The sequence below is a fragment of the Ochotona curzoniae genome, unplaced genomic scaffold (genome assembly GCF_017591425.1).
Source record: "Ochotona curzoniae isolate NIBS_2020 unplaced genomic scaffold, NIBS_Ocur_1.0 contig_908, whole genome shotgun sequence".
In the NCBI taxonomy this organism is placed as follows: domain Eukaryota; kingdom Metazoa; phylum Chordata; class Mammalia; order Lagomorpha; family Ochotonidae; genus Ochotona; species Ochotona curzoniae.
This window is the reverse complement of record NW_024466607.1, coordinates 37,434,668-37,459,014: the sequence shown is the minus strand read 5'-3', so window position 1 is coordinate 37,459,014 and position 24,347 is coordinate 37,434,668. Positions and strand designations below refer to the sequence as shown.

Below are 24,347 nucleotides of genomic sequence, written 5' to 3'. Positions count from 1 at the left end.
ATTTTTATTGGAAAGGCAGATATACAGAGAAAAGGACAGAGAGGAAGATCTTCCATCTGATGGTTCACTCCCCAAGTGACAGGAGCTGAGCCAAGCCAAAGCCAGGAGCCAGGAGCTCTTCCAGGTCTCCGACATGGGTGCAGAGTCCCAAGGCTCTGGACCATCCTTGACTGCTTTCCCAGGCCACAAGCAGGGAGGATGGGAAGCTGGGCTGCTGGGATTAGAACAGGCGCCCATATGGAATCCTGGTGCATTCAAGGCTAGAACTTTAACCACTATGCTATCGCGCCAGGCCCTGTAACTGACTTTCAAATGAACAAAATGAATCTTTTTTTTTTTAAGTCGTGTTTTAACATTTAGGTTTAGTAATTCCAAATATATCATGATACAAGTTAGCAACATATGAAAAACACATTAAAATTTCTCCATCACTAGTTAAAACCAATCATAACTTTCAGGGTTTGAAACATCCTCTTAAATTCCAAATTGGAGAAGCCAGACTCTGAAGGTTACACATACTGTATGACTCCATGTATATGACAACCTAGAAAAGGCAAAATTACAGGAACAGAAACAGGATCATCAGATGCCAGGGCCCAGGATGGGGAACAAAGCTGCCTGTACATAAGCATCCGCAAACAGTCTGGGGGGATGACGGAATCATTCTGATCCTTACGGTGGGTGGGGTTACACAAGTGAGTGTTACAAAAGACTTACAGCTCCAGTGCAAAAAGTCAATCCCTCCGTAAGACTTGAAAACACGCCAAAACATAGGCTGTGGTTTGACAAGCTGTGGGTGAACAATCAACAGGTAATACCCACACAGGAATGGGCTAAAGAAGCTGCTCCATGGTTAGCCTAACTGTAACTCTAGGACATGTTTTCATTTAATCAGCTGTTAAGACTGCAGCACATGCTTTGATCTCTATCTTTCCCTTCACTGCTGTTAAGCAGTGCTGATTCTGCCCAGCAGTGTTGGTAGGTCCATCTGAGCCTTACCAGGCCCAGTGTGACCACGGTGAACAACCAGGGCACGGCAGGCTGTGCTCAGGCGATCCTGTTACGAGATGCCCAATTATTATATGATGGCGTGGCGTTACCTCGTAATCTCATGCACTGCTGGCATTTTTTTTTTTTTGCTTAACATTAGTGATGTCTTTTTTTCAAATTCAGGTCATGCCTGCGATTCTCAGTTAGTTCCTAGAAGCACTCTTAATTGTACCTTAAGTCATCTCCACTAACTGATTTTTGAAAGTCAGTATTTTGCTTCCTCTAGGGAGCCAGAAGGATTTCTGCTCTTCCTTCTCCTCGGTCCTTCGCTAACGCCCAGTCAGTCCCACTTGCTTCCTGGCTGCTTCACCTCATTACACAAACACTCGGGGGCATCCTCCGTGACATGGCGTCGCCACCCTCATGTGCGACCATACCACACATGCCTTGCATTTTCTTCACAAGATTTTGCAGTATACATACCACATTCTGGACAAAAATGTCTGGGGCTTGCTGCTCTTTCTAAGAAGAGATTCCACTTATACTTTTTTTAAAGGAGAATTCTAAATCTAGAGTCTTTGAATAAAGATGTAAAGTTTGCTATATAAGGAGGCCAGGAAGATAATCTGTGAGATGAGGAAAACGAGGGAGCTGTGAGGTCTGTGGCAATGTAAGAATAGGTTCTGTCCAAAGTAATTCAAATTCAAACTAATTATTCTAAGTACATATTAACATTGCACATGTTTTACCTGTAATAATCTAATTGATATAAAATATGGAAGTCATTTTTTAAATGAGCTATATAAAAAATCTACCGGCACTGAAGCTGTGGTTTAGCACATTAACCCACTACCTGTAGTGCTGGCATCTCATATGGGCACTGGCTCAAGTCGTAGCTGCTTCACGCCACTTTCAGCTCCTAGGTGCAGCAGACGGCCCAAGGGCTTGGTCCCCAGCACCCACTGGGAGATCTGGAAGAAGTTCTAGGCTTCTGGCTTTGGCCTGACCCAGCTCCTAGCTGTTACAGGCATGTGGAGGAGTGAACCATCAGACAGAAGCGCTCTGTGTGTGTGTGTTAACTCTATATAGGTATATATAGATACAGATATATATTCATACACACACACACACACACACACACACACAAAGGCATCAAGATTTTATTGCTAAAAGACTTTCACCAAGTTCCAGTTCTGTCATCTGTGAATGGAGGTAAACAACAGTTCTCACCTCATAAGCCAGGTGTGAGGAACAAATGAAATGGATGTGAAGGACCCGCCCTGTGCCAGCACGTGGTAGATGCCTGGCACTGGCCACCTGTAAACAACTGAACTCACAATCGCCTTTGGCACAGGTCCCATAAAGTGATACTCCATTATAAAAATGGTCTCATTTCAATCTGCTCAAAAGCAACTCTATTTACCAACTTCATTGCCACAAGATGTGAAATCTGTACCTTCCCTGTCACTGTCTTGGTTCACTCTGTCCCTCGTGAATGTCTGCCAGGATCGTATGACATCCCTGTTACTACATGCTGACTGCCACTCACTGTGAAAGATGGAGTAACAGGAAGAGCTAGGGACAGGTTTGCAGCGCAGGCAGAGAGAAAAGGCAACTCGCAGAGACGCGGGGTCCTCTTAGCAGGACAAACCCTGGTGCCTGCACGAGATGTGGGCCTGGTGCCTGGCCCAGGAAGGCCAGGACTGAGTTGGCCCGAGTCACAGACTTCTGTATGGCACCTGCAACTAAATAATGGGAGCCACAGAAAGGTTTTTGTGCCACGCCTGTTTGAGATCCATCACTGAGCTACAGTATTCTTAACAGTGTACTTGGTGTGATGGCAGACGGCAGTGTGAAGATGATTCTATACACAGGAAATTAAAAACCTTAATCAGAGTACACACACACACACACAGAGTACTGAACAAGTCAACAAAACGGCAAAATTTAAGTTACAGAAAGAAGTGAAAGCAGACTCGTGGCGTTAGAAATGAGTACTGCATAGCTGTGTTAGGAAGGACTTCAGTAGGAAATGGGCCAAGGCTGGGTGCTGTGGCACAGGTATCCTATAACAGCTGCTGTTCGAGTTCTGGCTGCCTACTTCTGATCCAGCTCCCTGCTTATGTGCCTAGAGAAGCAAAAGACAACCCGAGTGCTTGCCAACACCCATTCCCCCAGCCAACACCACCATCACCCACATGGGGGACCAGGACGGAGTTCAGTTCTCTGGTTTCTATCTGGCCCAACCCTATCTGCTGTGGTCATCAGGGAAGTGGATCATGGAAGAACTCTTTCTCTTTGTCTCGCCCACTATTTCTGTAACTCTGCCTTTAAAATAAAGTAAGTTTTAAACAGAGAGGAATGGGCTACAAGAGGGTTCAGATGGATGTGTGGAATATACACAAGCAGAGGAGTCATGAGCCCATTCTAGGTGGCATGAGTGGCTTAAACCATTCTGAATCAAATCCCAGCTGAGAATCATAATAATTACACATTCATCCTGTTTTGGGTAAATCTACAGAGACAGAGAAATAGAAGTCAGTCAGCATTATAATAGTGTTCCCGGAACTTGATAAACATAAAGCCAGCCAAGAACATTACGGAAAATAGTGAAGGACAACGAAAAAGAAAAATCTGAATGACAAATAAGCATTCTAGATGACCTCACATTTAAAGAGCCCTACACACTGTCTCCATAGCTCATGCCGGCAGCCACTTTGAAAGAAGAGATGGAATCTCTCCATTCAAGACAAAAGTTCAAACTTGTAAGTGTAAGAAAAACACTGTCAGGGGCTCTTGGCTTACTTCTGCTCCAGGGGATGGAAGCCCTTCTCGAGGAACAGGGTCTGCTTACACTTACACAACACCTTTAAGTCAGTCTCCACTGGAAGGAAACTGTTCCAGGTACCTTGAAAAACATCTGCACACACAGGCTGCCTACTGGTTCCCTACTTGAGCGTCATTTGCTCCCACTTCCTGTTCTTTCCTCCAAATGGCCCTGGCTTCTGAGGCCACTCCCAATTCATTACTGTTGGAAAAGAGCACAGATAAATGGACAGAGGCTAGTAATTGTGGCTCCTGAGTCAGCTGGCTTGGACCCTTAAATTAACCCAATGAGACGCACACATAACTATTTTCACTTCATAAGATTTTAAAGATTCATTTATTTTTATTGGTTCACTCCCCAAATGGCCACGATGGCTGGAGCTGAGCCAACCTGAAGCCAGGAGCCTCCTCTGGATCTCAAACACAGGTACAGGGTCCCAAGGCGTTGGGCCATCCTCTACTGCTTTCATAGGCCACAAGCAGGGAGCTGGATGAGAAGTGGAGCAGCTGGGACCTGAATCAGTGCCCATATGAAATCCCAGTGTGTGCAAGGTGAGGATTTAGCCATTAAGCCATGACACCGGCCCATAAGATTCTAGAAAATGAGAAACTGAGTCAAAGGAGTGCAGTAACAAGACTCAGGTCACTCAGTTAGTTCTGACAGAATCGGGATTTAAATCCAGGCAATCTGGTTCCTTCACCAAGTACAATTCTGCTTTTCCCTTCCTAGTACTAACCAGGCCCGACCCTGCTTGGCTTTTGAGATCAGACGGAACTGGGCACATTCAGGGTGGTGTGGTTGGAGACAGTTCTGCCTCAAACTGAAATAATTCTCTTTTCTTTAGAGGATTCTTTGTTCCTTATAACAGTTTTGCTTCTTACTAAATATTGGTAAAATAGAGCATAAAAAAACTGTCATTTTAGTATGTTAAATTCCAAATGCAGGCCAAAAAGAAACCCAGCAATCATTTCATGATAGCACATGGTTGCTAGCAATAATGGTGGACCAATGTGCATGTGGCCTTAACCTTAGAAAGATCTCAGAATTGGGGATCTTCCTTGAAAAGAAAAGATAACTTTTTAAAAAGATTTATCCCCATTTCAGAAGTTAGGAGACATGCTTTTGACTTCAGTCTGTCACTTAATTAGCTGAAATACCTATGGGGGAAAAAAGCCCTATAACCTAAGGGATTTACAATTTTTTCTTAACAAAAAGAAATAAAGGGATAATAACAGTATGCGTCTACATTACAGAATACTGTAGGTAAAATGATATGCAAAAACTTTTTGTATGCAACCTGATAAATAAAGTATGAAAGCCATCCTGCTTATTATTTGAGGTATAATCAATTCTCAATTCGGAATGTTTCAGAAACAGGAAACCAGCTATGCCCTTCACATAAATCAGTTTAGATTAGATGAGATACCTGGGATAAATCCCAAGAGAAGATAGAGACCTGGGAGAAGCTTTGGAAAGAGCACTGACCCAATCCAGCAGCAAATCCTTGCTGACGTATCTCAGTGCAGTTCATGACATACATAAGTGGAAGAGATCACACGCGTGGAGCAGAGATGGGGTTTTGTACATAAATACAAGCATTATGATTCCTAACCTCGAGCCTTTCTTTGGTGATCCGAGAGATCACATAATAAGCTCATTTATGGATGCCCTGGGAACCACCCTGGGCCTTCTGCACGTAGCATGTATCCGGAAATACTCTGTGCAGTCGTAGGTCAAAGTTAAAAGGCACTTTCACACCTCTGAAGTGTGTGTGTGTGTGTGTGCATATAAAAATGCAAGTCCTCCTCTCTTCTGCTGCTTTGCTAAAATCACATGTGAATTTCTGTCTTGGTGACCACCTAATTCTCTAATGCTGAACTAAAACAGTGTTTCATTTCAGAGACTAGACACACAGCTGAAATTATTTTTTGTTCAAATATTTTCCTGTTTTCTAGTTCACCACGTTTCTATTAGCATCATAGCTTTGCTCTGTATTTTCTAACTAATTATTGATTACAGAACAAAACAGGCAAAAATGCAAATATGAAAGGTGGGGGTGGGGAGTGCCTTGATCCCCAACTTGGCACCAGCAAGTTTACCATCTGCCATGTGTATGGGTTCAAACCAAGAAACAAAATCCAACTCATCCATTTTATGGGAACGGAAAATTCTTGAGACTACATTTCATCATGTTTTCCAAATCAACAAGGACCCTGTGTGTTGAACCGTAGAAGTTAGTTCCAGGAGTCTCTTCTAAGGGAGGTGCTCCGCATGTCCACTGGCCCACCGCTGGCCCTCCGCAGGCCCACCGCAGACCCACCGCAGGCCCACCGCAGGCCCACCGCAGGCCCTCCGCAGGCCCACCGCAGGCCCACCGCAGGCCCTCCGCAGGCCCACAGCAGGCCCTCCGCAGGCCCAGGAAGGCAGGTGTTGCTCGCCCCAACTCTACCAGTGAAGAAAAGCTCCAGGAGGGTAGGGAGCAAGTCAGCACACCTCTGCTGGAACAGGGCTGAGAGCTGAGCGCTGAGCCTAGCTTTCCTGACTTTAACACCTCAATCCTCAAATATCCAGCTGAACTTCATGGTTCCCAAGGTATCTTAAGAGGGCTCAGAGAGCTACGACATCCAGGAACACAGTCTAAGAAGTCATGACTAGACACTATCGTAGATACCACCCAGATCCGTGTGCTGCAACACACTTCAAACCAAATACAAAGAATAATTGTTTAAACTATCGTAAAAATTTCGATTTTGGGGGCCAGAAAAGTCTTACATTGATATTTTCTAATTGCAGCAGATGTACTGTGTAATACGACTTCACATCTTCCGACAAGAGCTTCACACTGAATCCTGTTTCTTTAAACAGCATCTCTCGGTCATCTGTGGGCCAGTACTGTGCACATTTAACCTAAATTCAAAAATATGTATTTTCTTTCAGTTTACAGATATTGTGAAATCATAACAAAATTTAAATTCACACATAACATGTTATGCTTTTTTAAATACTAAAAACTAAGAACAGTAATCCTATAGTCAATATTTACTACATTTTAATAATATTAACACTTCATATTCTTATAAGTGACAAAGAAATTGAAGGTACTAGATACTGTGTTCATAAAATAAAAAGGAACCTGACATTTCAAAGAATGATAATCTATACTTTAATATCGAATAACATGTATTTTATGTCTAAAACAATCAAACTCTCGCCACAATCTCATCCCCAAATAGTTCTGAAAATGCTTTGTTTTAGAAGTACATTTCCACAAATACCCATGACTCCATTATTAAACTCCTAAAAACAACATTGCGTATTTACCGAAAATACAATGGGGGAAAAACAGAAATCTGATCTTCAACTGACTGCTATGCAGGTGAAGTATCCCACTCCAAAACCAGAAATGTTCTGAATTTTTTTTTAAGAACAGAAAACCAGGATTTATTGAAAGGCAACAAGATAGCGCACACACAGGTAGGAGTATAATTTTAGACACTTGCCAAATGGCTGACTTTTTTTTAAGACTATTTATTTATACACAATAAGATATTCTGGGAAATGTTGGGACTCAAATTTAAATACAAAATCTATTTTTTGTTTCATATATGCTTTATAACCTGAAAGCATTTTTATACATTTTTTTAAAAGATTTACTTTATCTTTATTGCAAAGTCAGATAGAGAGAGAGGAGAGAGAGAGGAAGATCTTCCATCCGTTGATTCACTCCCTAAGCAGCCGCAATGGTTCGAGCTGAGCCGATCCAAAGCCAGGAGCCTGAAGCCTCTTCGGGATCTCCCACATGAATGCAGGATCCCAAGGCCTGGCCTATCCTCGATTGCTTTCCCAGGTCACAGGCAGGGAGCTGGATGGGAAGTGGGGCTGCTGAAATTAGAACCAGCACAAATATGGGATCCTGGCACATGCAAAGCAAGAACTTCAGCCACTAGGCTATCGTGTTGGGCTGGCATATTTACACATTTTTCGTGCTCGGGTTTTTAAAATTTATTTTTTATGATTTACTTATTTATTGGAAAGGCAGAGCATGAGGGGGAGAGACGGAGGGAGAGGAGGAGAGGGAGAAGAGTGAGGAGGAGAAGTGGAAGGGAAATATTCCATCTATTGCTTCACTCTCCAAATGCCTGTGGGTAATAGAGGCCAAGTATTCCAGGTACATAGCAGCAAGTTGGAAAAAATGGAGTGGTTGGGACTTGAAACAACTTTGCCAGCATTGGAAGAGGCAGCTTAATTTGCTGAGCCTCAACGTTGATCAGGCGTGCCTGCATTTTGACTGCAAACTATCATATTACAGCAGGTGTGCCAATTTTCCACTGGCAGAATCAGGCCAGCACACACACACACACACACACACAAAATTCTGGGTTGAGGCAAGTGTTTCACACTGCAGTGAGAGAGGCTTACTTGGGACCGCCCACCCTGTATCAGTGCCTGGCGTGGAGTCTCAGTTCCCATTTCCTGTCAACGCACTCCCTGCGAGGCCGCACGTGACGGCTGCAGGATGTGGGTCTCTGACATCCATCAGAGAAACGGAATGAGCTCCTGGTTCCAGCCTCGGCCTGGCCCAGCTCAGACTGCCAGTATTGAGGGGACGAACCAGTAGATAGAAGTACAAGACCTTTCTGAAGTAGAAGTCTCTTCGTGGCTTTAAAAAAAAAATCAGGAGCCAAAGCTCTGGCGTAGCAGGCAAAGCCTGTGAGTCAGCACCCCCTAGCAGGCTGCTCCACTTCGGATCCAGCTCCCTGCTGAGGCACCTGTGAGTCGGCACCCCCTATCGGGCTGCTCCACTTTGGATCCAGCTCCCTGCTGAGGCACCTGTGAGTCAGCACCCCCTAGCAGGCTGCTCCACTTCAGATCCAGCTCCCTGCTGAGGTGTCTAGGAAAGCAGCAGCAGATGACCCAAGTCCTAGGACCCTTGCCCCCCACTTGTGAGACATGGAAGAACTCCTAACCCTTGGCTTCAGAAATGCACTGCTCCTGAAACTGTAGCCACCTGGAGAGTAAACCAGTAGAGAGAAAATTCTCTCTCCCTTTCTATCTCTTTCTGTAACTCTGCCTTTCCAAGTGAAAATAAAGCTTTTTCTCCCCCCCAAAGCCTTATTTTCACTTGAAAGGCAGAGTTACAAAGAGAGAGGGAGAGACAAGAAGAGGTCTTCCATCCACTGGTTCAACCCCCAATGACCTCAACAGCCAGAGCTCAACAGATCCAAAACCAGGAGCCAGGAGCTTCTTCTGGGTCTTCTACGGGTGCTGGGTCCCAAGGACCTGGGCCGTCCTTCACTGCTTTCCCACACCATAAGCAGGGAGCTGGATCAGAAACAGAGCAGCTAGGACATGAACCGGCACCCATATGGGATCCTGGCACCACAGATCAGAGGATTAGCCTGCAGCACCACCATGTCAGCCCCATCAAATAAATAAAGCTTTTAAAGTCCAGATCCTGAAGCACTTCAGATTTTGTCCTTTTTTGCATTAGGGAATACTGACTGTATCTGTCACAAAGACCAGTACAGAATCCAAATTTTTTACAATAAAATCAGCTTCCAAAAAGTCAACTTATGAAGCAATCAGACAAGGTTAAAAAAAAAAAAAAGAAAAAACAAAGGCAAAGTAAATTAGACTCATCTTATGAAGAAATAATACCATAAAAACATTTTTTAGAAAAACAGTCATTTCTGGGCCCGGCACGGTGGCGCAAGTGGTTAAGGTCCTCACCTTGCACGCCCGGGATCCCATATGGGCGCCGGTTCTAATCCTGGCAGCCCCACTTCCCTTCCAACTCCCTGCCTGTGGCCTGGGAAAGCAGTCGAGGACGGCCCAAAGCTTTGGGACCCTGCACCCGCGTGGGAGACCCGGAAGAGGCTCCTGGCTTTGGATCGGCATAGCACCGGCCCGTTGCGCTCAGTTGGGGAGTGAATCATCGGAGGGAAGATCTTCCTCTCTGTCTCTCCTCTCTGTATATCCGCCTTTCCAATAAAAAAATAATAATAACAAAAATAAATCTTTTTTTAAAAAACCAGTCATTTCTAATTTTCCTCTAACTCCTATAAAAATCAAAAATGTCCCCAAACAAATACTATGAACTAACACCTCAAAAGCTGGCAAAAGACATTTGAAAAATTATTTTTATTTTTACTTGATAAGTAGAGTAAGGGAGAGGGCAAGGGAGGAAGGAGGAGAGAGAAAAAAGAAAAGAGGAGAAAAGGAAGTGTTCAAAGATTTATTGAATTCTCTGAAAGGGAGAAGAACTAGAAAGAGAGAGAGAGAGGATAAGACAAAGACAGAGACACAGACTGATTTTCCAGCTGCGGTTCACTCTCTAACAGCTGCAATGGGCAGAGCTGGGCTGGCACAAACCAGGACCAAGGACCTGAGCCAGCCTCTGCTCCTTTCTCAGGCCACTAGCAGGGAGCCGGATCAGAAGTGGAGCAGCTGCGACACACACCAGTGCCCATATGGGATGCCAAGACTGCAAACTCAAGCTGAGTTTACTATGTCAACAGTAATAGCCTGTGTGTGTGTGTCCCAGTGCATTCTATTTATCCTATAAGAAAATATATTTTAATCAACATCATTGCATTCTACTTCCAAGACAAAATCTGAGAACAGTAAAAGTAAGATACCTATTCTGACTACAGCAGAAGTCTAGCAGTAAGGTTCTCTGGGTAAATGTGTAATAGTCTGATCTCCTGATGTTTATTTAACACGCCTTTCAGGGAAACAACTGGAAAATTGTTTAGACAAACTCTGACCTTAAATCTTTACTGGCTGCAGGACGCGTTTTCACTAACTGACAACGAGAAAATTTACATATGGGACACAACATCTCACTTCTTACACTTCAGTAGAAATCAAAAATCACAGTGGCAAGTCTAATTCAGTTCCAAACTACTGAAAGCTACCAACCTACTAAATACATCTGCTAGTCCCCGCTATTTCACTTCTACCCCCACTCCCTGCCAACAGGCCAGGGGAGGAAGTAGATGCTGCTACAGCCCTGCTGCCAGCAGAGCACCCTGTCAAATATTCTCTAAACAATTCAAAACACAGGGAAAAATGAAACACAGATGTTGGGTGCTTTAAAGGGACATCATACATTTACTTTTATTGATAACTAATGTCAAATTGATATCATTTCAAAGTAGCTTATTACAGCCAACGCTCATGGTAACCACAAAGCAAGAACAGATTACCAAAATAAAGCAAGAAATCAAAGCATATCACTACAGAAAAATTGGTTAACCACAAATGAAGATTATAAGAGAGGAAGAAAAGAAAGGAACCACAGTAAAAAATAAAAAACAAATATTAAGCTAGCTGTACTAAAATCTTGCCTATCAAAAACCACCTGAAATGCCAATGGGCTAAATTCTCCAATTAAAAAAATACAGAATGACCAAACATATTTTAAAAAAACCAGGACCCAACTATGTGCTGCTTACAAGAACTCACTTCACCTCTGAGGACACAAGGACTGAACAACAAAGGATGAAGCAAGGTAAACCGCACAAACACGGAAGCAAAAAGAAGAAAGGAACAGCCACACTTCAAACATTTTAAATCAAAAGTGCGAACCAGGAGTGTCATTATAATGACAAAAATCTCAATCCAGCAAGTGGAAATAATATATAAACACAAAATTTAAATATTAAAACTTAAAGGGATAGACAGATTCCAATAGGAGGGGACTCATATTACTGAACTTTGAGACACAGAAAATTAACAAAGAAACAAAGAGTTGAAATGTATCCTCCATCAAATGGACACAACAGATCAACAGAACTTCCCATCACACAGCTACTCTTCTAGAGGCACATGGAACAATTTCCAGTACAGCTCACATGGTAAGCTACAAAACAAACCTGAGAACATTTTTAATAATCAAAATTATATTCCCTAGTTATAGGCAACTGCGTAGGTTGTCATATTCCGATGAAAACTGCTACATTGCTCGGAGAACAGTAGCCAATAGCTGGCAGGCAATCTGGGCCTGATAAATGCCAAATTTGTGTTAACTATATTAGTATGCCAGCATAGTTGCTTATTATTATTATTATTATTATTATTATTATTATTATTATCATCATTATTTTAAAGATAAGTGGGGAAGGTAGAGAACTCTGGCCAGGACATGCCATCCCAGACCCCAGTCCAGGGGTGCTGCAGATTTTCCAGGGAAGGAATGGAGCAACTGAAGGCATGTTTGCCAGAAAAAGAATGAGTTTTAGGGGCTTGCATGGACCCATTCACTGTACTCGCAGGTAGGTGAGGGAACTGAGTGGTTAAGAGGTGGGGAACCAGAAGGCTAGATTTCGTCAGGCCAAGGCACCCACCCACATAGGAGACCTGGGCTGACTAAATAGTATCACCCACCACCCACTGGTGCTCACAAAAGCTGGGGCTAGAGGAGCATGCACTGCTTTGCCCCAGAGCCACGCAGCCAGGAGGTGTCATCAGACTGCTACGGATCATCTCCAAGCAGCCACACAGCCTTGATCCCACCATCTTTCTGGATGTCCACAGGACAAAGTTGTGAGGAGTCAGAAACTTTGATAACTTTGGTAAGCTGATGCAGGGGCCTACTGCAAAAATCCCTTCCCCAGTGCCAGAATATCAACCCGTGGACTGCGAGAATTTTGACATTGCTATTCTATAAAGCCAAGCATCACAGAGGGATGAGGACACTGCCCTCTAAATGGAGAAAAAGGCAGGCCAAGCTTAGACACCTGTTAACACACAGACATTCTCGGCTTGAAAGACAGCACTGAGGCAGCAACCTTAATGGAGTTTAGGGTGAATCGAGTGAGCCGTTCCGACGTGGCTGCAATTACTGCCTCTACCCTGAATGGTATCCTTCGGAAACAGTTGGCTTAGGCATAATCCTTATTTACTATTCTTAACAGTGATTATATGTGGTACACAAACAATTCTATGCTAAGATTCCTCTGCTCTCCCTCCCCATTTCTGAGTAGCATAGGGCCTTATAAGTATATTAGGTTTTACAATTCTTTGATGTAGATCAGAAGCAGTCTGACTCATATCAATTGTTGATTCATTGGTTACTTCACAATATCTTATTGCATGAGATACAGACTGTTTGGGGTTGAAATAATATTACTGTTTTTCGGATTGACATCATTTCATAACAGCCAGAGCAGAGAAATCTTACATCACCCTAGAAGGTGTGAGGAAGACGGGAAGTATAACCTATCAGGATCATAACTGGTAACTCATAGACAACAGACTCAAATCAGATTAGACAACAGCAAAACTACAAAGGCATATAGGGGGAATCAGGAGCAATGCCAACAACCTCTTAACAGGAGGTCATATGCACAGAGCAGGGGGGACCCCAGAGTGGAACAGGGGACAGGAGGAGGCTTGTACCCTGAAGACTCCTAGATCCTCACCAAGGACTATCAGTACGAGCTCCGAGGACTACATCCCAACTGCCAAGGAGACCATGAAGAATTGGAGTGCCTTCGGAGGCCAAGAACTCTGAGGTCACCCACCTCCATTTGGATCTCCCACATGGGATGGAAGAAGTCCAAATCCTGCCTTGCAGGATCCAAGGTCATTGGAATGACAACCAGGAGCACTGTGCGGTCCGCAGAAACAGAACAGTAAACTTCCTTCGGGAATAGGGAGAGGAGCTTTCTCTGGTTCTTGCCTGGTGCCAACTTTGGGTCCCCACCCTCTCTTGTAATGACCATCAGGATCATTCCAGAAACCCCTCAAAACAAACAAACAAAACTAGAATAGACAGACAGAGAACAGCAAGGAAAGCTTAGAATCAGACAGGAAACTGGCAGTGGGGATGCACTTATAACTCACTGGGTGGGACACAAAGATTAGTTACTCCTCACTAGGATTTCTCTGCACACCCCTCCTAAAATTGTTCACCTAAACTGTTGACATATGTCTTGTTAGAGTTATAGAGTTAGACTACCCGAGAAACAGCCAGGTTCTGCAAAATCATGCTTCAGCGCTATGAACTGCTAAATACTAAAATTAAAATAGACATGAGGCAGCTGAATAGTAATCTGTAGCCATTTTAAGGTGTATAGAACCCAGTTGTATATAAACTAATAATTGTAATGTCAATGTAGAAGTCACAGGATGTGGTTCAGAACTTGCACTCTTTTTTTTTTTTTTCTCTCTCTTTTAACATGTTGGTTACTCAATACCATGTCAACTAATTCCATTACGTTATAAATTGTTACTGATGTTATGTCGGGGCTTTTAATTGATTGGGATGATACTCTGCCGGCTCTACCTTCAGACCAGAGATGGTCTCCCCATGAAACTGTTGAACTTATCTGGACAATAAGATGCTGGACTCTATGCTTGGTAGATGCTTGCAATGAAAGAATCTCAACGGAATTTGAACTGTGGTAATGCAACAAGGTGGAGGAATCCACCATGGGGGGAGCCGGGTTTTGGAGAGGGGAGGGGGGAATCCCAGTGCCTATAAAACTGTGTCACATAATGCAACACAATCAATAAAAAAATAATAATAATAATAAAAACAATTCTATGCTAAGGCAGACAATCATTTTGATAATGTCTGAAATTAGCTGTGTTCTTTTTCTCTTTCGACCTCACACCAGTGATTTATGGAGTCAATAGTTGGAATGATTTCTGATACACTTTAGTTATCAGAGAAGAAACACCAGTGAGTTCCTCAAGTATTCCCATGTTTTAGAAGACTAAGGCCAATGAGATGAAGATCTGTGCACTGAGAAATCTTGGGCACAGTAAGTTGTGGGAAAGGAATATTATGAAAACACCGAATATTTTGTCTGGTACGTAATTTGGGAGAACAGATACTCTAGTTTTCAAATGTTTAAATTGTAACAAAAGGAAATTTCGATGTGCTGTTTCAAAAACAAAAGAACATAAGCTATGACTGACAATACAAAAACGGAGATTACTGAATAATGGCAATAAATTTGCAAAACTCAAAGAAATTAACAAATTCCTGCACACATGCACCTTATCAAAACTGAATCATGAGGGAATAGAATGCCTAGACAGACAACTAATGAATGGGGAAGTTGAATCAAATAATGATTTAGTCCACAGTCAAATGACTTCATGGCCGAATTAAACAACAAAGTTTAACAAAGAATCAACACCCATCTTTAAATTTTTTCAAAATGGCAACAGGAAGCAATACTTCCAAATTTGTTATATGAGGCCAGGACCACTTTGATACCAAAACCAGACATGGATGCATCAAAATCAAAAAGCTACAGGTCAATTTCCTTGATGAATACAGACTAAAGATCCTCATCAAAATACTAGCAAACTAAAACTGACAGAGCATCAGAAAAAAGTAAGAATTAGTAAAACAGTACAAGATCTTTTTGAAAAGACCAACTGATTCATTTGAAAGTCAGAGAGAGGCAGGGGAGACAGAGCTATCTTCCGTCTGCTGGTTTATTTCCCTGATGACTGCAAATGCTCGTCGGGCCAGGCCAAAGCCAGGAGCCGGGAGCTCCACTTGTGTCTCGCATGTGGGTAATAGGGGCCCAAATTCTTGGGCTAGCCTCTGATACTCTTCCCAACCCTTTAACAGGGAGCTGGATTGGAAGTGGAGCAGCCGGGACATAAACTGGAATTTACATTTTCAGAATGTTGGTAGTAAGTGACAGAGATCCTGAAAAAGTCTAGGAATTCCATGGATCTCTGAAAATACTAGCAGGTGGTATTTACTGTTTTTTTATTTACATTCTGGAGACTAAGGTGCAAAATAGAAACAACATATTAATTCTTTTGCTGACTAGTTTTAGCAAGTCAACAAAACAAACACGTATCTCCCCCAAAATGGCATCTTTATGAACTTTTATGAACTAATGGTTCTATTCAGAACACTAAATTGTAAATAGTCAATATTACTCACCGATTCTTTCTCTACAGTTCGGTTCAGCATTACAACTGCTTTGGTCTTTTGCTGCCAAACCATGAGCCAGAAGTGACAACATGTATTAGGAAGTGGACCCTGGAAGAGCAGAGCAGAGAACAGATTTTTGATCATGGTTATAAAGGATCAATATTGACTTTACAAGAGGTCTTCAAAAAAATTCATAAAAAATTTGTTACGAAAAACGGTACATGGATTTAAAAACTTTTGTATCAAAAAGAAACAACTGCCACTTCATTTCTCATGAACTTTAAAAAAAAATAACTTTTTCTTCCATTTGAAAGAAAGACAGATCATCTTCCACCCACTTGTTCACTCTCCAAATACCCACACAACCAGAACTGGGCCAGACCACGGCAGTAACAGGCAGCTCAGTCTGTGTGGGTGGCTGGCTCTCAAGTATCTGAGCCATGCCTAGCTGGCTCCTAAGGAGTACAGGAGCAGAAAGTTGGCTCAGAAGTGGAGTGACCAGGACTCAAACCACTTGAATACACAATGGTGGTAACTTAACTGCTGCATAAATCCTGCCCTTGCATGAATTTTTTTCATTAAAGATCATTTTTTTTTATTTAAAGATACAAGAGACGGAAAAAGAGAAATTTTGTCCACTGGTTCACTCCCTAAAAGGTAACAATGACCAAGACTGGCTGAAGAGCTTCTTCTGGATCTTGATGTGTCTGATAGGGGCCTAAGCATTTGGACCATCTACCACTGCTTTCCTGGGGGCATTAGCAGGGAGCTGAATCAGAAGCTGAGCAGCAGGGACATAAGCCAGTGCCCATGTGGGATGCTGGCATCACAGACAATACTGGCCCCGCCTCCATGAACTTTAAAAAAGCACCCCTGTAATTACTTTAGCAAAAAAAAAAAAAAAAAAAAGAAAGAAAGAAAGAAAGTAATAAATAAATAAATAAATAAATAAAATAAAATAAAATAAAATAAAATATCTAGGACATAAGGTAGCTTTTAGAGCTGGGGGATGGAGACCCAACTAGGCTTGTGTGAAAACTGAAAGTTACCGCAGAGGCAAGCTTCTGCTCCAAAGAGTCAACGCCAGACAACTCCAGACACCGTCACACCTAATACTGTTACTACTCTCACCATGCTTTTGCAGCAAATGACAAGGAAACCAGAGGCAAATCACCAGTGGGAGATACCTGCTGAGTCATGTTCTACATGCCAAGGAAACTTTGTGCCTCCTGCAGAGTCTACAGCACAAAGGCCTTGCTTCCCACAGATCATGCAAGTTCCATGGGAAAGGAGGAAGTTGGGGCAAGTCAAATAGAGAACAAAGTTACAACTTAATTGTTCCTGTAAAGTTCATAGCGGCAGGGCCTGGTATTTAAGTCGCTTTCTTTGAACCCTGGCTGCCACAGGGCAGGGTTATAGTAAATCTTGCAATAAGAAACCAGTTGTAAGTGTTGGCAGCAGAGCCTGACTTCTTTGGGTTACAAGTGATGAAAGTCGTGGTCCCCGAGAGCTCACATATAGATTGGAAGGGCAGGAAGAGGGAAAGCCAAATGAAAATCTAAAGACCCATATTCTTAAGGATTAAAAAGAGAAGGAACAATCAATGATGATATTGAAATGATGGGCAAATAAAGAGCTGTAACAAGAGATCTAGGGAAGCCCTTCCTTTCCATTTAGTAGCATAGTTACTTTGAAAAGAAAGTAAAATTTTGAACTCTAGTTCAATTTTTAAAATGTCATTAACATAAATGAGAAAAATTTCAAATATTACAGAGGCAAAAGTGGCAAATTAAAATCCTTATTTGCAAGCCTTAGGAAAAGCCACTATACATGCCAGGCGTCATTGGGATATAGCATCATTTGTGGAACATACAAAATTATCAAATTAAAAATTAGCCTGTTATAGATGTCTTAAATGTCAAGTCCTGCCATGAGTTGCACTGGCAGGGCCAGGACAAATGATTTTGCTGGCCTCCTACAGCCCACGGACTGGACATTCCCTAGCCTACTTCGTTTTGTTTTAGTTCTGTCTATTGTGCTTTGGAATTATCTGCCCTAGCTTACTGGATGAATAGAGTATTATCTCATATACATGAGGACACATTAAAACAGTCACAGAATACTGAATTAAAAGATAAGTTTCAGGCCTGGCATGGTAGCCTAGCGGCTAAAGTCCTCGCCTTGCACACACCAGGATCCCACACAGGCGCTGGTTCTAATCCTGGTGGCCCCGCTTCCCATCCAGCTGCCTGCCTGTGGCCTGGGAAAGCAGTTGAGGATGCTCCAAAGCCTTGGGAACCTGCATCCGCACGGGAGACTCGCAAGAGGCTCCTGGCTCCTGGCTCCTGGCTTTGGATCAGCTCAGCTCTGACTATTGTGGCCGCTTGGGGAGTGAATTGGCAGAAGGAAGATCTTGCTCTGTGTCTCTCCTCTTCTCTGTATATCTAACGCTCCAATAAAAAAAGTTAAGCTTCTTTCAGCACAGTTCTGAAATATTAGCACACAGAGTCTTCAAAATGTTCATGAAGTGGCAAGCATTTAGTACAACTGTTACCATTCTGCATGGAATGTCACGGCCTGTGTCAGTGCATCTGGGTGCCAGCCCCGGCTCCATCTTCAATCCCAACTTCCTAAGACCGTGAACCCTGGGAGGCAGCAGGTGATGACCCAGATGGCTCAATCTCTGCTAGCTGTGTGAGAGACCCAGATCGAGTCCCAGGCTTCAGGCTTTGGTCTGGCCTAGCACAGACTGCTACAGGTGTTCAGGACGTGAACCAGCAGGTAGCAGATCTCTGTCAGTCTGTCCACTTGTAGGTCTCTGCACCTTTCACGTAAAATAAACATTTTAAAGATTTATTTTATTTTTATTGGAAAGAAAGATCTTCCATCCGCTGGTTCACTCCACAGGCGGCCGCAACGGCTGTAGCTGTGTCTATCCGAAGCCAGAAAACAAGAGCTTCTTCCTGGTCTCCCACGCGGGTGCAGGGTCCTAAAGGCTTTGGGCTGTCCTCGACTGCTTTCCCAGGCCACAAGCAGGGAGCTGGATGGGAAGTGGCGCAGCTGGGACACGATCCGGTGGCACCCATACAGGATTCTGGTGTGTGCCAAGATGAGGACTTAGCCAATGTGCCACCACACTGGGCCCAAGTAAAATAAACATTTTAAAGTTCACAGAGAACGCACACCATGAAAAAACCACACACGGATTTCACCACTGTTGTACCAAAATAAACGTCTTTTACTTTCTCTGCTTTAAATATGTATTATTTATTTGTTGTACAGGCAGAGCTGGATAAGGAGTTAATCTTCCATCCACAGGTTCACTCCCCAAACAGCTGCCACAGCTCGGGCTGGGCCAGCCTGAAGCCAGGAGTCAGGAACTCCATCTATGTCTCCTACATAGGTGGCCAAGGCACAAGTACTTGGGACTCCCCCTCTGCTCCCATCCCAGGCACGTTACCAGCAAGGAGCTGGATCAAAAGCAGAGCAGCCGAGACTGCAAACTATGCCACTACAGGCAGTTGCTTAAACCCCTGTGCCACAACATGGGCCCCAATAAACATCTTTTGATTTCATTTTCCATGATTTTTTAAAATTTCCTAAGCTGTCTACCTGTATCTTATTCTTTGAGCTACGAATTTATATCATTTTTATCAATTTTTCCAAAGGCTGATTCGTCTTCTATTTGATTTATAGGAGCTATTGTATCTCAAGTAAAACAAAGCAGTAAATTTTAGTCCCCTGTGAATGAGAAACAGCGTAACATAATATAGCTATTAGAATCTGAAAGACTTCTGACAACATCAAATTTTCTCATATCGTTTCAAATCAGTCATGTTTTTCAAAGTCACTTCTGAAACCGTCTTAAATGGAGGGAAAGCAGTGCTTGCCCATGGGTGTGCCAACGCACTCAGCAGTGGCCAAGGGCAAGCCTACAGAGCCGCCAGGTCCTCCACTCCAGGCCTGCAGCTGGCCAGACACCACCCACAGCACGGGTGCACTCAGAAACCTATGCCATCTGAGGCGCAGAGAAAGGCTTCCGAGGGCCTCCGGGTGTATAGATGGGTCGTATGAGAACAGGAAGGACTGACAGAATATTAGCAAAGCTCTGTGGGAGGTGAAACGCAAGGACCTTGGCCTGAGAAGTGGCCCAAGACATATCAGAAGCACTTTCCTTCACAAAAGTAGAACTCCACAAATTTACTTTGACATTATTAAGTATGCCAAACTTCATCTACACCTTAATCAACTATGTAAAGATCATCAAAATTAAAATAAGTAAATGAACTCTGTCTATAATTCACTACGTAACAAAACAAATAAGGAAGGAAAAAAAAAAAGAAAGAAAAAAAGCACAGATTTCATTTCCCAAAGCAGGCAAGATGTACTTTAGCTCTGCTCTGAAGCAGAACCCCCCCAGATTCTATTTTCAGGCGCCTGCTTGGTACCACACTACTTGCCTGTGTTAGGACGTAACTCCTTTGCGCTTCTTCTATGTCAACTAAACTGGCATTAATATAATCATTTTCTGTATTTTGCAGCTTAACACGACTGTGATCATCTGAAAATAGAGAATGAAAACCATAAATGTCATTGCAAGTTTATCATTTTTTAGAATCCTAATAGTGTTGGTCTACGTATTAACAAATGGATAGAAGAAACTTGAAAAGCTGACCAGAGTTGAGCAGGGTAAAATAAATAAAGCACTTATCTTCCTAGAGGGAAAGGAGCATCTGGCTGTTGTGCCTACAAGTGAATTTTGTCTACACCACAGACACTGCAGTCCCCGGGAGGTGGTGCTTCATTCTCTTCCCCTCTCAACTGACGGGCAGCCAACAAGGTTTCAGTACTTTCTCAGCACTTACCTATGCTTAGGTGAAGTGCTGAAAAATACCAAAACACAAGTGGAATACTTCACTTTTCAAAAGACTAGTGAGGATGTTATATAACTTAAAACTTAACGATTTTGACATATTTCTAGTTTTTTTAAATACATGTGTCTGGTTTGAAAAAATACGTATGTTTTAAATGTTACCTTAAATACGAAAAATACAAAACGTGACTTTATTATCATTTTTGATGGAAATGGAAGACAAGGAGGAAACAGCACAGAACTAACATTAACTTAGAATCCTAAACATTATAAGAGGCACATACTGCATGGTAACTAAGCCTGATGTCTGACAATAACTCTGGAAAATGCACTCTAGTATAAGTTTTCCCCTCAAGGAAGTAAGTATCCACTTTCCTCTATTGCCAAAATTAAAAAAAAAAAAAAACTGGAAGAAAATGTTGGATGGGTTTCCTTTCACACATCAGTTTATCTGAGATGTTTCTGCTGGACTGAACCCAAGACCTTTGTAAATATTACATGTCATTTGCCAACAGGAAAAAACTCAGCTCTTATTATAGTAAATCACATATACTAGTGTTCTCGGAAACATGACGTCAGCAAGAACTTTTTTTTTAAAATCACCTTTTTTTTAAAAAAAAGTTAATCACTCTTCAACCATGTATAAGCATATGAGATGGTAAAAAGGTCAGCTATCTAATTAGCAAGGGAATGACTCTGTATGTCTCTCAACATACCAACAGAATAATTGATGCTTTTACCCAAAGTCCACTTCAGTGTTACAGCAAAGGAAGGTATTTACTCCTGTTGTAATTACAGAAAGAACACAACCCCCAAGGCTGTTACTCATACCTATTGCACAACTAAAAACAGCCACCTGGCCAACAAGCAGAATGGATCCACAAACACTCAGAAGGCTCATCTCTCAGGGCACTGGAAGTTCAATTATCCTGCCTGGCGTTTTCCCAGAACTCGGCAGGGACAAGGAGGAGAGAGGCCTAGCCAAAGACCTCCGGCAGTGCAGTTTTTAGGTATCTGAGATCTAAAGCATTTGATACTTGTGTCAGATTTTGACCCAGAATTCCCTACTTTTTTTCTCTCAATCTTTCAAACCCACTCCAGCTTTCACATTATGCATTATATAAACAGTAACCACAAACCAGCCTGAGAGTATTATTGGAGTGAGCATGGCACAGGTGCTACCTGAAGGTACCTGGAGGCCTCCAGGCTCGGCTCCAGGCAATGCCCTTGCTTCCTGTCCTCAGCCCTGATTTACACACAGTTCACAAAGCGCAAAGGAATATCATGAACTTCTTCAACTTTTTGAATTTTGCCAGCAGATAACACCAAAAAGGAAAGGTGATTGTTAGAACTTCTGGGGGTATTCAGAATTTGTTCCAAATGCTGGATGAACCTATAATTCCACCTTGGGATTCTCAAAAACATATCGACATCACTAGATACGTACTTTAATTCTGTTTATTAAGGAGGTTAACAAAAATGTATTCACTTTTTGATTCAGAGAAGGCTGTGTAGAGGGGGAAAACTTGGAGTTTCTGGTGCTAAGTAAAACACATCACCTTAAAATAACTGTTGAAAAAACATGACAAATACGTGCATTTCAGGAATGGAAACGGTCGCAGTCTCTCAGTAAGACATTGTGACTTCACAGTGTAGATTGTTCAGTAAACATAAAGGACGTGCCTGCTTGTCCAAGGAGGAATCATTCGATGTGAGCTTTGCATTATCTGTACAGCCGACATGCTCCTTGCCAAGCGAGCAGCTTTCCTCCTTTCTCTGCCCTGTTACTTTCAGTCAGCCCCAAAGCCACCAGCTTTTTATCCCAAGGCAAACCACCAGCTTCTGAATTAGAAAACATAAAGTGACTTGTTTTCTCTTTTCCACAGTTTACCCTGCCAGGAACCTCTGAAATCTGAATACTAAGATGAGAGTCCCCTAACCTCTGGGCTGTATGTATAAAGACTACTTCACAACCATTCTAAGTCTGTCTGTCTGTCTGTCTGTCTCTGCCCCATGCTGCAAAGGATCCAGTAAAGGGAGCAGAATGAAGACAGTTTAGACTACATTGCCTGGGGTGCCAGCAAACCACACTTCCACAGAAAAGCCAGGTTTTTCAACAGCTATTAGCGCCACTGGAGGAACTGCACAGGCCTCTTTTCTGCAAGGCCATCATCTGTTCCTGTCACTGAATGAACCAAGAAACGCAATGCCCAAATAGAATTGTGGTTTCTAAGCTGGATGAAGATTAAACCAACTTCTGACGAAGAGTTCGTTTACCTCCTACCCTCAGGGAGTGTGTTTTCTGAGAAATGGTTTCATCTTTCACGAAATGACTAGCTCAGCCTGTGGCCTGAGCTGACAATAAAGATCCACTTCCTCTTCCCATTCTGTCATAACCAGGGTTTTAAAAAACGGGGGGGAGGGCCCAAGGGTTTCATCTAATTTATCATTTTTCATCCTAACTATCCTCAACAGGCTACATGAAACCACAGACTAGGAAGAAGTGGCTCATCAAACAGACGAGAAAACCAACCACACCAGCAGAGCGTGAACCATTGAGCGCTCCTGCTCTGGTCTGCCTATTCTCCTGGAGTAATCCAGTGTTTTACACTGTGATGTCTACCCTGAAATGGCATTTCCTGATAAAAGTCAAGCCATCTCTCTTCAGTCCTGCAAGTAAAATAGCTGAGATACAAATTGTACGATTTTCTTTCATAAACTAGAAGAAGAGCCAAAGGGAAGGGTCAAACCAAGAGCCAAGGCACCATCAACACGACTACATTAACGAGGAAGACAAAGTGGGGGCTGGTGCTGTGGCATGTAGGCTAAGCCTCCACCTGCTGTGTCACTGGCATTCCACAGGTGTGCTTCAGACAATCCTCCTGCTAACGTGCCTGGGAAGGCAGCAGAAGACAGGCCAAGTCCTGTGGATCCTGGATCCATGTGAGAAATCTAGAAAAAGTTCCTGGCCTCCGGCTTCAGCCCGCCTGGCCCTGGCCACTGCCATCAGATGGAGAACTTTGTCTCCCCTCCAGTCTCTCTGCCTTTCAAATACATTTAACACAAAATCCCCAAAAATAAAAACCACAAACTTGAGTACAGAGTGCTAACATTTCAATTATTTGTTCTGCAAAGAAGATTCTGTTTGAAGAAGGGTTTCTCACTGACTACATACTTAACTAGAACTACCACCGCAATGCTGATGGCACGGCGCATCTCACTGCTTGCCTCTGATTCCTCAAACACCTACAATGTGAATATTATGCCCATTGAAGCTCTGAGACAGTCACTGGAATCAGCACAAGGGGGTTCGATGCTAGGGGTGACAGGCATTTCCTCCAGCACCCTGGCTCTCCATCCTGCATCTCCACCGGTGCCGTCGGCAGCCTTCCCACCTGCTCTAGCCTCCTGACATCAGCCTCCTCACCGCCCTTACCTCCAGGCTTAGCTCCAACTTTTCTCTCTCAGACACCATCTCCTTGAAGATCTGGCCTGACTTACTTCTTCACACACATTCTCTGATGGTCTGTTCTGTCCTTCTCACTACTATCTCAGCACTCACACATGATGTGTAGGCAACAAACATTTTAAGGGATATAAGGATAACTGTTATTTGCTTAGAGTCTCTCTCTTTTTTTTTTTTTTTTAAGGTCTTTTTATTTATTTGAAAGTCAGAGTTTCTGAGAGGGAGAGAGAGAGACAGAAGAAAGAAACTTTCTAACCACTGCTTCATTCGCTAGATGGCC

At 43.0% G+C, this 24,347-nt stretch overlaps 1 protein-coding gene across 4 annotated transcripts in view; it reads right to left on the bottom strand.

Moving 5' to 3' along the window:
* Positions 1 to 24,347, bottom strand: part of PTPN2 (protein tyrosine phosphatase non-receptor type 2) — a 95,171-nt gene that overhangs the window by 25,948 nt on the left and 44,876 nt on the right. For 2 of the 4 annotated variants that reach the window (XM_040994866.1, XM_040994864.1), the window contains exons 3-5: positions 20,189 to 20,289; positions 15,738 to 15,836; positions 6,590 to 6,724 (exon numbers count right to left, since the gene is read on the bottom strand). In XM_040994866.1, coding sequence (XP_040850800.1) covers positions 6,590 to 6,724; positions 15,738 to 15,836; positions 20,189 to 20,289 — 335 coding nt within the window. Of the gene's footprint in view, positions 1 to 318; positions 388 to 6,574; positions 6,725 to 15,737; positions 15,837 to 20,188; positions 20,290 to 24,347 lie in introns of all 4 variants that reach the window. The other 2 variants (XM_040994865.1, XM_040994867.1) reach the window with 2 other exon arrangements.